At 49.5% G+C, this 13328-nt stretch overlaps 1 protein-coding gene across 1 annotated transcript in view; it reads right to left on the bottom strand.

The window, feature by feature from the left end:
- LOC134171759 (collagen alpha-1(VII) chain-like) overlaps positions 1 to 13328 on the bottom strand; it is a 110039-nt gene that overhangs the window by 1831 nt on the left and 94880 nt on the right. Inside the window, exons 82-89 of the mRNA XM_062634294.1 lie at positions 12228 to 12344; positions 9673 to 9750; positions 8440 to 8493; positions 7548 to 7596; positions 6673 to 6711; positions 4782 to 4949; positions 1655 to 1726; positions 453 to 623 (exon numbers count right to left, since the gene is read on the bottom strand). Coding sequence (XP_062490278.1) covers positions 453 to 623; positions 1655 to 1726; positions 4782 to 4949; positions 6673 to 6711; positions 7548 to 7596; positions 8440 to 8493; positions 9673 to 9750; positions 12228 to 12344 — 748 coding nt within the window. The remainder of the gene's footprint in view (positions 1 to 452; positions 624 to 1654; positions 1727 to 4781; positions 4950 to 6672; positions 6712 to 7547; positions 7597 to 8439; positions 8494 to 9672; positions 9751 to 12227; positions 12345 to 13328) is intronic.

Here is a 13328-nt window from a genome sequence, read left to right as displayed (position 1 = left end):
AGACCTGGTAATGGGAACACAACTGAGCACTTACCACTTCTCTGGGCACCCTGTGCCAGCGCCTCAGCACCCTCACAGGGAAGAGCTTCTGCCTTATGTCCAACCTGAATTTCCCCTGTTTCACTTTGAACCCATCACCCCTTGTCCTATCACTCCAGTTCCTGATGAAGAGTCCTTCTCCAGCATCCTTGTAGCCCCCTTCAGACACTGGAAGCTGCTCTGAGGTCTCCACACAGCTTCTCTTCTCCAGGCTCAACAGCCCCAGTGTTCTCAGCCTGTCTCCATTCGGGAGCTGCTCCAGCCCCTGAGCATCCCCATGGCCTCCTCTGGACTTGCTCCAACAGCAACAGACCAAATCCAGAGGAGGTGGGTACATTGTGGATGGGTTTCCTGCTTTGGCCTCAGCGCTGGCTGGAGGAGGAGGAGGGCTGGAGGGCTCAGGGCTGCGTTACCTGCCGAGGTTCTGCACTGCTGCTCACATCTCCACTTGGTCTCGAAGCGGTTGCTGTTCCCTCGGCATCCCCCGAAGACAAAGGGCCGGCAGGCGTTTGTCTCTGCGTGGTAATACCAGAGCAGGGTGTAGTGCTGGCAGGAGCCCTCGTCCATGGGCTGCAGGCAGGGTTCTGCAGGGAACAGCCCCCATCCACCCATGTGTTGGACACAGGCAGAAAAAGGCCACACTTTGCCACCTACATCCTCCCCCTTGGCTGGTCCAAGGACTTCCACAGCCACACAGTCAACATCTTACCCCAAAGCAATGGGGTTGGCAGAGCAAAGGGTCAACAGGGACCAAGGTGAGGCATCTGGCACTGGATTTCCATAGTGGGATGAGCACAGAATCAGGGAATAGTTTGGGTTGGAAGAGACCTTCAAAGGTCTTCTAGTGCAATCCCCAACATAGAATCACAGAATCAGCCAGGTTGGAAAAGCCCTTTAAGCCCATCCAGTCCAACCATCACCCCAGCCCTGCCAAGGCCACCACTAACCCATGGCACTGAGGCCTCGTCTCCACGCTGTGTGAACACTTGCAGGGACGGTGACTGCAGCCCTGCCCTGGGCAGCCTGTTCCAATGCCTGAGCACCCTCTGGGGCAGGAATTGTTCCTCAGCTCCATCTAAACCTGCCCTGGTGCAGCTTGAGGCCGTTTCCTCTTGTCCCATCCCTTGTTCCTTGGGAGCAGAGCCCAGCCCCTCCTGGCTCCATCCTCCTGTCAGGCACTTGGAGGGAGCCATCAGGTTCCCCCTGAGCCTTCTCTTCTCCACACTGAACCCCCCAGGTCCCTCAGCTCCTTGTTGCTCCATGGCACTGTCCAACCCTGTGGTGCCCACCATGGTGGTGTCTGACCTTTGCAAGGGGGTGATTAACCCTTGTGTCCTGGGCAGGGTGATGTCTTTGCAGGGGTGGTTGTATTTGGGGTGTTGCTTGGGGGACTCTCACTGGTGGGACCAGAGACCCTCCAGTTTGTTCACCACTACCTCAATGCCCTGGGGCAAAACCAGCTCCTTTAAGCCCATTCCAAACCCATGTTATGAGTTGAACTGTTTGCTGGCATGTGTAACTCCTTCAGCACCACATCCCCTTGATGTCAACGCCAACAAACACTTCCCACCAGGAAGTGACTTCCCTAAATGCTACTTAATTCAGCGCATCTCACCTGGTAATTGAGAGTGGGCTTCTTGGCGCTGGTGCTGAGAGGGACCCGTTATCTGCTGCGCCCGGGGAGCCACTGGGGAAGCAAATGGAAACCACAAGTAATGAGGGCACACAAGCAAATCAGGCACCATTTAAATAGAGATCGCTGGAGCCTCACTTGGCTTTCCACCAGTTAACAAGTCCTCTTAATAAATGTCACAGAGCAACAGGCAAAGGGAGGGAGAAAGGGGCGGCAATAAAAGTCTTAATGGTGTTAAACAACCCCGAAAGGTTGGGTGTTAGTCAGAGAAAATGGAAGTATTTGTGGTTGTTTGCAGGAGATAAATGTCAGGCTGGAGTTTTTGGCTTGGAGAAGCCAGGAGCGATTGTAAGATTGTAATCTGGCAGCAATAATGCTCCCGTTGCAGAATCCTGTTAACATTTGGGGCTCCTATCTGCGCTCATCACTTAGCAGAGGGATTTATGAGCCCTCCTGCCTGGGATCTGGGCTGTAATGGGATTGTCGGCTGGCGACGGCTGCAGCTCTGATTCAATCAGATGCGGTACATCCCATTGGTCTGAAACCGCCCCGATCCCAAACGCTGCCTTCGTACAAAGTGAGGCTATAGCCAGATGGATGACGTCTTCGATGTACGACACAGACATCAGGAGAGAAGAGGGTGGTGGTGATTTCAGTCCAGTTCTATGCTTAGCTGGATTTGTGGGATCGTTTTAGTCCTTAGGAGATTACATGGGAGAAAAGGTCATCATCGACAGGTTTGCCTTAAATCTCTTCCCAAGGCTCTGGGAAAGGTAACCATAGAATGGTTTATGTTCATAGAATCATAGAATAGAATCATAGAATAGTTTGGGTTGGAAATGACCTTTAGATCATCCAGTTCCAACCCCCTTGCCATGGGCAGGGACACCTCACACTAAACCATCTCACCCAAGGCTTCGTCCAACCTGGCCTTGAACACTGCCAGGGATGGAGCATTCACAATCTCCCTGGGCAACCCATTCCAGTGCCTCACCACCCTCACAGGAAAGAATTTCCTCCTTATATCCAATCTAAACTTCTCCTGTTTAAGTTTTAACCCGTTACCCCTTGTCCTGTCACTCCAGTCCCTAATGAAGAGTCCCTCCCCAGCATCCCTATAGGCCCCCTTCAGATACTGGAAGCTGCTTTGAGGTCTCCAGGCAGCTTCTCTTCTCCAGGCTGAACAGCCCCAACTTTCTCAGCCTGTCTTCATACAGGAGGTGCTCCAGTCCCCTGATCATCCTCGTGGCCTCCTCTGGACTTGTTCCAACAGTTCCATGTCCTTTTTATGTTGAGGACACCAGAACTGCACACAATGCTCCAGGTGAGGTCTCACAGGAGCAGAGCAGAGCAGAGGGGCAGGATCACCTCCTTGGACCTGCTGGTCACGCTCCTTTGGATGCAGCCCAGGATACCGTTGCTTTCTGGGCTGCGAGCGCACACTGAAGCCGGCTCATGTTCATTTTCTCTTCAACCAACACCCCCAAGTCCTTCTCCTTGGGCTGCTCTGAATCTCTTCTCTGCCCAACCTGTAGCTGTGCCTGGGATTGCTCCGACACAGAGAAGCATGTTGGAAGGGACCTTAAAGCTCCTCCAGCTCCAACCCTTGCCACAGGCAGGGACACCTTCCACTAGAGCAGCTTGCTCCAAGCCCCTGTGTCCAAGCTGGCCTTGAACACTGCCAGGGATGGGGCAGCCACAGCTTCTCTGGGCACCCTGTGCCAGCGCCTCAGCACCCTCACAGGGAAGAACTTCTGCCTTATCTCCAACCTGAACTTCCCTTGTTTCACTTTGAACCCACCACCCCTTGTCCTATCACTACAGTCCCTGATGAAGAGTCCCTCTCTGGCATCCAAAGGCAGCTTGTTGCCTCCATCAGCATCCCAGGTAGTGGGCAGGCCCCTAGGGCCAGTGAAAGCCACCCACAAGCCATTATCCCATGGGGACAGGAGAAGGAGGATGCCTGACCAGTAGCTCCTCTGTGCCAATGGGATCATAGTGCTCATCAGGTCTGCATGAAGCTGGGCCAAGAATTCCCTCATTGTAATGCTCACCATGGTTCATGGTCAGAAGAAAGGGTAGATGATCTGAAACGCAGCTAAAACTGCCCCATCCCATCTTCTCCCTGAAAAGATGGCTGTTTTCAGCCAGACATTAAGGGATCCATCAGCCTGTATCCATCAGGCTCTCACCTCCTGGGCTTTTCCACCATGACACCCACTGCATCCCAAGGTGGTCCTGGAGCTTCCTAGGCTAACATCAGCTGTGCCTACAGAGTGAGCCATGAACCTCCCTCCAGCCCATGGGCAAATAGCAGGACACAGATTACCTCCCTATGGCTGAACAGCCTTCATCCCCAAAATGATGGTTGCAGCTTGTCTGCCTGCTGCTGCTCAAGATCCTACTGGGGTCTTGATAATACATGTGGATCCAGTCTTGGATCATGCTCTTGCCCTCTCCAGTTGCCTGGTGCAGATGTAGATGCAGTGTAAGGCGATGCCACAAGCCCACTGGTGTTCATGTATAGATGGATCTATATTGCATGTGTCTTCAGGGCAGGACCTTGGCCCTTCCCTCTCCCCCCTGTCTCTTGGGCAACACAAAGGGACAGAAATAGAGCTGGTTGTTTTCCCATTAGCTGTTATCAGTAATTTTACCCATTAAAGGGTTCATGAGGCTCTGGGCAGAAATAGTCTGTAATAGCTCGAGTGTTTGGTCTCAGAGATGTAATTTCTGGCTGATAGGAAGCTTTACAAGAGATTGCAAAGGACACAATGGGAAGAGAGGGACAAAATCAGCCTGAAAACAACACCCTCCTCCCAGCCTTTCAAATGCATCCTTTTGAAGGTGATGACCATCACTGAGGCCACACACTTTGGCTTTTCCTCACCTGCCACCCCTTCCAGAGGTGTTAGCTCACCTCATCTCTGAGCACAGATGAGCACAGGGGTATCACAGCATAGGACCCCCCTCCCTGCATTGTAAATCCCTTCACAGCCTTATTTCTGCCCAGTCCCAGGGAAGAGGATTTAGCACTGGAATGCTCCAGAAGATTCTGGTTGCCATGACTGGAATGATGGGAAACATGCAGTTATTCTGCTGCACTTACCTGCAATAAGTGAAGGTGGCTTCATGAAGGGCTTCAGGGAGGTCATCAATGTGGTCATGTTCTGGGGTTTGTTAAGCATTTCCTCCTGGCTTTCACCATCCCTTCTGGTCTGTTCCCAAGGCTGAAAATCCCCTTGGAGCTGCCTGTTGATTTCAGCTGCTTCCAGACCTGTGGGTTTAATCTCTGGGTCAGTGAGGATGAGATCTGGTGCCATAGTTTGAAAGGCACCATTGTGTGATAAATGGCTGTAGCTCAACAAAGTGACTGTCACTGCACAACACAGGGTGGGAGAGAAGTCACAACACTGTGTTTGGGTGGCCAATGCCCATAGACCATTGGGGTGTGTGGTCAAAGTAGGAAACCTATTGCTAAATTACATATGGTATAGAGAAAGGCAAGCAGTTAAGGAGACATTGTACCATCTACTGTCTTCTCAAGGGAGGCATCAAGGGGTATGCTAAACTTAGTAATAATAAAAGCTGGTTTTGAGGAATTGGTTCCCTAGAAGTGTGCTGGGCTTCCTTGGGACCTCCATGACTGCATGGACCTCAGTGGCAGCGGGGATGGAGTCATAATCAGAACTACATGGATAACGAAATGCTGCTGGATCAGCATCTCCATGGGATAGAGATGAGCACTGCCTGTCTTCTCAGGTAGGACTTGTTTACCCAAAGGTTGGGAGTCCACAAAAAGAGTTAGCTGAGTTAGACACATCCAGCTTCTACGTCTGGATGTGTTTGAAGCTGTGGTTCCATTATCCTTCATACTGGGTATGTCTGATGCCCAGTGTCTTGAAGGACAAGCGTGATCTGGACCAGGCTGGAAGCACATTAGCAAAGCAGATATTTTAGGAGATCTGTTTTATGGTGGATGGACAGAGTTGGCAGCTATGGGACAGTAGATATAGCGGAGCCTGACTGCATAGAATCATAGAACGGTTTGGGTTGGCAAGCACCTTAAGATCATCCAGTTCCAACCCACTGCCATGGGCAGGGATGCCTCACACTAGACCATGTCACCCAAAAGTTAAACCAAAGCAAAGCAAAGTTAACCCAGAAACCTGTTACCTGTTTCAAAGCACTGTGGACCAGCGGACTGAATCCACCCCAGATTAATGCTCTGTGGTGTGTCCACTGTGGCTTTGATCTGGGTTTACTTTGCTAACTCACTGTGTTATCTAAATGATGCAAGAAGCTGTGGCTGCCCCATCCCTGGCAGTGCTCAAGGACAAGTTTGGAACAAGCTGCTCTAGTGGAAGGTGTCCCTGCCTGTGGCAGGGGTTGGAACTGGATGAGCTTTAAGTTCCCTTCCAACCCAAACCAGTCTGGGATTCTGTGATTCTACGCTCTGAGCATGAGGGATGGAGAAGACCACATGCTCCTGGCTGAAGGATCAACCAGGCAGATAACAGGGCCCTTGGGTAACACCTGAGCCATGAAGGGTTCACCAAAGTTGCTCTTTGCAGGAGCATGGAGGCTGCTGTGTTCAAGAGCACTCACTGTGCAGGATTCACTTGCTCTGATTTATTTACATCACAGAAACAAATGGAGGCTGAGGCAAGGGCAGGATCCCACGTATGGGAGAGGTGTTCCCATGGGTGCAGCTGGGTGTCAAGAATAGTTTGATCCTCTCTTGCAGTAGAGGGTAACAGCAGGAGACCTCTTGGTGTCCCTTTCAGTCCTGTTTTCTCCTATTCCTCTCAAGAAATACCCTCCAGAACCAGGGTCTAAAAGCAGTTGGTGATCCAGGGTCATTTTCTGCACTGAATCACAAGAAAAACCACTTATTCTTAGCAACATCTTTTCACCTACAGTTTCAGGCTGGTGAAACAAGGAGAATATCCTTTACTGCACGATTTCACATGCATTTCTATAGCTATTAGCAGCCTTACCCCTTTCGATGAGCATCCTTCCCAACTCACCTCCACAACCTGCAAACATAAGACAGACAGGACATAGTTTGTTTGCTACTTCTTTTTCCCTATGTAAATAAGATTTTCCAACAAAATCCTTATTTTTTTTACAGGCAGCACATGCTTTCATGGACTGCTTTTCATCCTTTTTCTCCTCTTCAAAGCATTCAAATATACTCCTAACATCTCTGGGCAGAAATGAATGTGGCACTAGCTCAATGGCAAGTGGTGGTGAACCCAAACACTCCTTGGCCATAGGTAGACCACAAGGAGTTAGGCAGCTCTCTGATGGCTCTCAGGTAGCTGGACTCTGCAGGGCAAGGAAAGCAAGATCCCCCAAGCCTGACATCCTTGTGATATCGGGGTTCTGGGGTATAAACATCCCTTAACGTGGTGGGTTTTGTTACTGTTATGGTGCTGGTTGACAGTTGCTCACCACCAGAATGAAGAGGTTTGTGTGTCAAGAAGTAGAGAGGAATTGAAAGGCTGTGATTAGACAAAATGCAGCTCTAAACTTCCCCTGTAACTCAGTGCCTGTCACCAATCAATGGGGCAGTGCAGATGAGCAGGGAGGAAAAGCTTTGCTGACAAAACAACAGGGGAATAAGAGGGAATAGGGTGTTTAAAGGGAAAGAATTAAGAGTTAGAGTAGGAAGTCAGGACCATGGCAGAGCCCTGGCAGCCCAGAGGCCCACACTCATCTCGGAGCATGGAGAGGTGACGCGTCTCCACTTGCTTCTAATGGGTGATATTTGCTCTGCAGAGCCAGCATGTGCCAGCACTCAAATTGCTCCAATTTAGCTGCTGGTGTGTGTCAGAGGGTGGCCCCAAGCACGGCTAAGGGGCCAACTTACCACATCTGCCTCTCATCTCGCTCCTCACCACCTCCTTCACCTCTTCCTCCTGTGCCATGGGGGGAAAGCAGAGTTAGCAGTGATTAGCAGTGAGCAGCTCTGCTCTGGAGCCAGGCTGAGAGAGCTGGGCTGGGTCAGCCTGGAGAAGAGAAGGCTCCTGAAGGGGAGACCTTAGAGCCTTTTGGCCCTTTTGGGCCACTTTCTACATAGGGATCTGGGATCATCAGCAGCCCACATGTAGGACATCTTTACTTACAACACCCATGCTAGAACTAATCCTGCCTTGCCTCCATACACTGGAAAGATGGAAGTACCTCGTATCAGTCAAATGGCACCAAACACATTTTCTTGGGCAATAGGATGGACACCCTAAATGGGGCTGCAACAGGGATTTTGTCCTGACCCATGTGGGTCACCCTCTCCTTCAGGATTTATAAGCAAAGGAACAGCTTTTGCAGCAATGCCAGCTTGCTAATCTTGAAAATGGGGCACACTTCTCCCCCCTGCTCTTTCTTTGTATTTCATCAATGGAAAAGGGTTGGAACTGGATGATCATTAAGGTCCCTTCCAACCCAAACCAGTCTGGGATTCTGTTACCAGCCCTGGGGCATGGGCACTGATCTTATCTGCAAGGAGTTTGAAGCACCACAAGGATGGTGAGAGGAGAAATGTGCCTTGGGCTTGGCATCCTACAGCCCAGCACTGCTCCCACCCCAGCCTGTGCACCTCTGATGTCCTGGGTAATGGCCAACACCCTCATTTCCCAGATACTCTCTGAATGAATCTGTTTCTCAGCATCTCCCTCCTCCCCTGCACCTCTTAGGGGCAGTTTGTCCTATTTTCGCTATTCAAACCTGTCTAATAGGATGTGATCTTGAGCTAAAGTACTCACAGAAAGACCAGGACCTCCCTTTTCTCCTTTCTGGCCAGTGGGACCATTTTCACCCTGTTAAAAACACTTAAGTCATTATGAAAGCTCAGCAGATTGACCATTAAATGCTCCAAGAATAAGTGCACCTTAGAGAGGAAAAGATAAGCTAGGAAGGGAGATGGGCAGAAAGGCTTACATGATTTCCTATAAGTTTTAGGGATATCTGTGAGTAGCTCACTGAGCAGAAAGGAATGGACTCGTCCATGTGCAAGGCAACACGAACAGAAGAGAGCTGGGTGCAGGCTCCCATGTTTTTGGGGAGCGCTGCTTTATCCATAAGGATGTGTTAGCATCCTTATACATCCTATATAAGGATGCAAACAGCTCCAGTTGAAGTCAGGTTTCTCTGCTATTTATAAAGGACCACAAAGGCTGAGGTGGAGGTGTGGAGAGGATCTGAACCTTTGGGAACCAGACCAGGCTGGGATTGCAGCCCCAGTACTGAAACAGAGGGAGATGCTGAGGTTTGCCAACAGGGCTTTCTGCCTCTTAGGAGAAAATACCTTGGGCAATTTTCCTCTCAGAACTGCCAGAAACTGGATTTGTTGATTAAAAACACTAAAAAATATTAAAGGAAATGGAGCACAGGAAGCACGATCTAAATTAAACAGTCATTTTTCTCAATCCACGCTTGCTTACAGGGGCTGGAGAGTGAGGAGAAATCACATTACCCTCTACCAACCCATGGAGCTAATACAATGCCATGTCCTGATGCAAAAAGCCCTTGAGTCAGTGTTGGCAGCCTGTAAGGACTGACCCAGAACATGGGTTGCAGGTTGGGATCTGGAGATTAAACTCTCGTTTGTATTCTCTGATGCGTATTAAAAGGCTGAGCATTGCCCCTCTGTAGTGAGGTCCTGCACTATCGTTTTGGTCTGCCATAGTAAGCATAGTGCTGACCCAAAATATGATGTTTTATGGAAGTCTTACATAAAACAACAGGCAGCCCACAGGACTCACAGCAGTTGCCCCTGTTGGAGATACCTCCAGGTAGAAGTGTGGTCAACACTGCCCAGATCCAATGCCTGGTGGATATCCAATATCCTGGTATTTGGGAGTAAAATGCTCTCTGCGCTTTTGTGGTTGCAAGAAACACAACCCTGAACATCCATGGTCCCTCTAGCCCCAGTGCAGAGCTCTGCACTGCTGCAGGGTGGTGAAAAACCCCACTGGGAAGCTCATCCTCATACCGACCCTTTCTCCTTTCTGCCCATCCATGCCTGGTGGTCCCCTAAGGCAGAGCTGAGATTTCCCTCTTTTCCCTCGTGGACCCTAGAGAAGAAGAGCAGAGCTCAGTTAGCGATGTCTAAGTACCCTCTAGAGATATCCCACAGCACCAGCTGGGGTTCTCCCCCCTAAAGCCCAACCTGGGCATCAGTAGCAGAAGACACTCAGAGCCCTCTGGATCTCAGATGCTTCCCAGATAGATCAGATATGATGGGTCACAGCCCTGGGCTTTGTCCCTTCTACCTTGGGCAACCACATAGCGTTTCCTGTGGTCCCTCCCTGCAGAAAGAATGGATGCTACAGGGGCAGAAGGCAGTTTTCCCTCTTACACTCTGTTTGTCCCAGCACTGATTTAAGAAACAGCCTCAGCAGGAGGAGAAGGCCTTGCAGATGGAGATAATCCCCTCCCACATTAGAAATGAGGGTAACCTCGCTGCTGCAGCTCAGACCCAGGGACTTTCTCTTTTAATATAGGGAGAAGAGCAGTAACAGTGTGGGTGTAGGAAGTAGCATCTCACAGTCCCTCTTTAATCAGCATCCAAACAAAAGCCATTTGTTATCTCATACACAGCTTTCTGAGCAAGCCATTTGTTATCTCATACACAGCTTTGTGAGCATGCAGTGCTTGTAGCTGCTAACGTAAAAACTTCCAGCCTTTTTAAAGATGCATGAGGGGATCTCACACTTTTGACTCCTTCCTCCTCTCTGTGATTCCTTTGATACATTTTTCATTGCAAGGTATGTATGCCCTGGGGAGCAAGGGGAAGAAGAACGATGTTGCTGCTATGGTCTGAAGCTGGATCTAGTCCACTTCTTGTTGTTCTGGAAGGGTCTTTCTACACCTACACCCTGTAGGGGAAGGCTTGGGGCAGTCCTTCCTATAATCAACCTGTGAAGCACTGGGTGGGATTCAGCTGTAGCTATAGGATGCCGGAGGCCCAGAGCATCCCCTGTGCGCTTGTACCATGGAGCAGATTGCTCTAGGTCAAGCCTTCATTTGATGGTGCCTCAGGACACAATACAGATGTTCAGCTTGACCACCAGTGCAACTTGCTGCACCACCTGCATTTTCCCTTCCTTAATCATTTCTTCCCTAAAACTTAAAAGCTGGTGTTGAGCATTTTGGTTTGTGACTCCAAAGAGCAGGGTAACAGCTTTCCCAGCATGTGATGCTCTTCTCCATATGGGGGAAAACCAGGTTTTCCCCCATACACAGCCTACATAGACACCTTTACACCACCCAAGTCCTGCAAGTGCCTTGAAGACAGGGAGACCTTTGAGACCCAGGAGAGCTGATCTGATGAGGTCAAAACTCATTCAAACTGGGTCTGAATGGTCCCAGCTTCAATCCTCAAAAGCCAAAGCAATTTTCATTGGTGTACCTCTACCAGCACAGTCCTGAGCTGTCAGATGCAGCTACACATCACCTAAATTCTCCATGTTATTGCATGTGCTTCTCACATGGTGAAGGATATTCGCTGGTGACTAGAGTTTGGAGTATCTGGCTGGAATAATTCAGCAGGGCATAACAGGAAAATCCTTCCAGAGTCTCTACCTCCTTCCCTTGTCTTCAAAGCACCATCTAATTCCCATTCAGAATGGGAAAACTCAAGTATTTTACAAACCATACACATATTTCTATAGGGATACATCACTCGAGGGTGAAACATGGGACGACAGATACCTACCAGACTCAGAGGGTGGCAGGAGTTAAACCAGGGCCATCCCTCACACTATGGATAGCAGCTGGTCTTTCAGGTAGTTACTCAAGTCCAGCTTTTCTTTTGTTCTCAATTCTTTCATGTTATTTATGTATTCTCTTGTCCAAGCCTGAAGCTCAGCACAGACCAGAAGGGTATTTTCATTTCCAGTCCTCTTTCACTTGACGAGCCCTTCATTACTTAATGGATGCTATCTAAGGGCGGGTGTTTAGCATTAATCTCTATCATCGTCCCCTCTGCATTGTGCTGGCAGCAGCAGGACACTCTTCATTACCATAGGATCTGGGGGCAGAGTGTTCCTGCTCATCAACAGCATTAACGTGTTTTGTTTCAAAGTCTTTTTGTCACATTTAAAAGGTGCACAGCATGTCTTGCATGCAAAAACACTCATTAAGGGTGGCCCGCAAACAGGGTCTGAAAGCCACCAGCTCCTTCCAAAGCCTTGGCATCCTGATCCCACATAATTAACAACGGGAAAGGTGCACTTAATGCCCAGCTAACTTGAAATTATCAGCCTTCCTTTCTTGACTGAGAGGTCACATCTTACACTGCAGAGAGGCAAAGAAGAGAGGAAAGGAAAAAGAAATGAATCTCCGGTGATAAATGCACCAAGAGATGAAATAACTTGGCCAAGATCCCACAGAAATACAACAGACTTTGCAGCCACCTCTATGTGGGACACATCAGCTTGTAAGGGCAGGGGTGATGTATGTGCACATGGTGACGTGGGGGCACATCTGGGATGCTGTGTCGCATGGGGATGTAAGGCGCCGATCTCACCATGGTTCAGGGCATGCTCACCTGTGGCCCTGGCTCACCCTGTGGCCCTTGAGGCCCATCTGGTCCAGGGACTCCAGTCTTCCCAGGCCATCCCATTTGTCCTTTGAAGCCTCCCAAGCCAGGAACTCCTTTGGTCCCCTGAGGATCACCAATAGAGCAGTTCAAGCACAGCTGGTTATAGAGACAGGCCAGCCAAGTATTACCCAAATACTCCCGTGGCACTGGCAATAAGAGGAGACCACTTGTATCCTACTTTCTCTCTTATTGTTGTGCTATTAACAGGGCACCAGTTGTATGGTAGAGATCACTTCAGCTTTGCTCTTCACCTTTACTTGTCCAGAAGGCATCTCATTGCTTGGGAAGACATGGGCACCCTCTCTCTGAGATGATGCTTAATGATACCTAATGCCCAAATCTCCCTGCACGTGTAAGCAGAATCCTCTAGTCTGCAACCCTGGGAAAAACAACGACTCCCAAGGAGGAGAACGGAAGTTACCATGAGCTGGCCTATGAATTTCCCAATCACCTGCACCACTGAATGGTACGGATGTGTAGGAATGGAAAAGGCTCCCATTAACCACAGCAGAAGGAAAGCCCTCCGGTTAACCCAACACCCAACCTGCAGCAGTGGCTGAAAGCAGATGTTTGTGGGAGAGGAGAGGAAGGGAGTGAGATTAACCAGGAAATGACTTCCCAGCCTCCAACCATTCATAGCTCAGAGACTCAGTGAGCTAGAAGGGTTGCCTGACAACAGAAGAACCCTTAGTGTTCACAGATGACTATTGCGGAGTGATGACCAGAAGCGTTGTTATCAATAAAAGCAATAAATTCTTTAAGATCCCAAATCAGATGGACACCAGATGGTGGAGCTGAATGAGACAAGGGCCTGAGGGGCTGGAAAATGCCAGAACACTTGATGGAGGCTGCTGGGATTAATGTCTAGTTTTCTTTTTTAACTGAAACCCTATTTTTTCCCTCCATGGAAAGGCACAAATTTTAGACTTGATCTTTTAGGGAAGAAAATGGAAAATGAAGCAATGCAGAGAAAGAAGATTGGAGGAGGATGATCATGGTGGGGATTCCTCATGCAGTTGAGAGCAGAGCCCAGGAATAGGTCAGCTT

Source organism: Pezoporus occidentalis, unplaced genomic scaffold, assembly GCF_034315485.1.
Source record: "Pezoporus occidentalis ecotype Australia unplaced genomic scaffold, CSIRO_AGI_Poc_V1 ctg42, whole genome shotgun sequence".
Taxonomy (NCBI): domain Eukaryota; kingdom Metazoa; phylum Chordata; class Aves; order Psittaciformes; family Psittacidae; genus Pezoporus; species Pezoporus occidentalis.
This window is presented reverse-complemented; position numbering and strand designations above follow the sequence as displayed.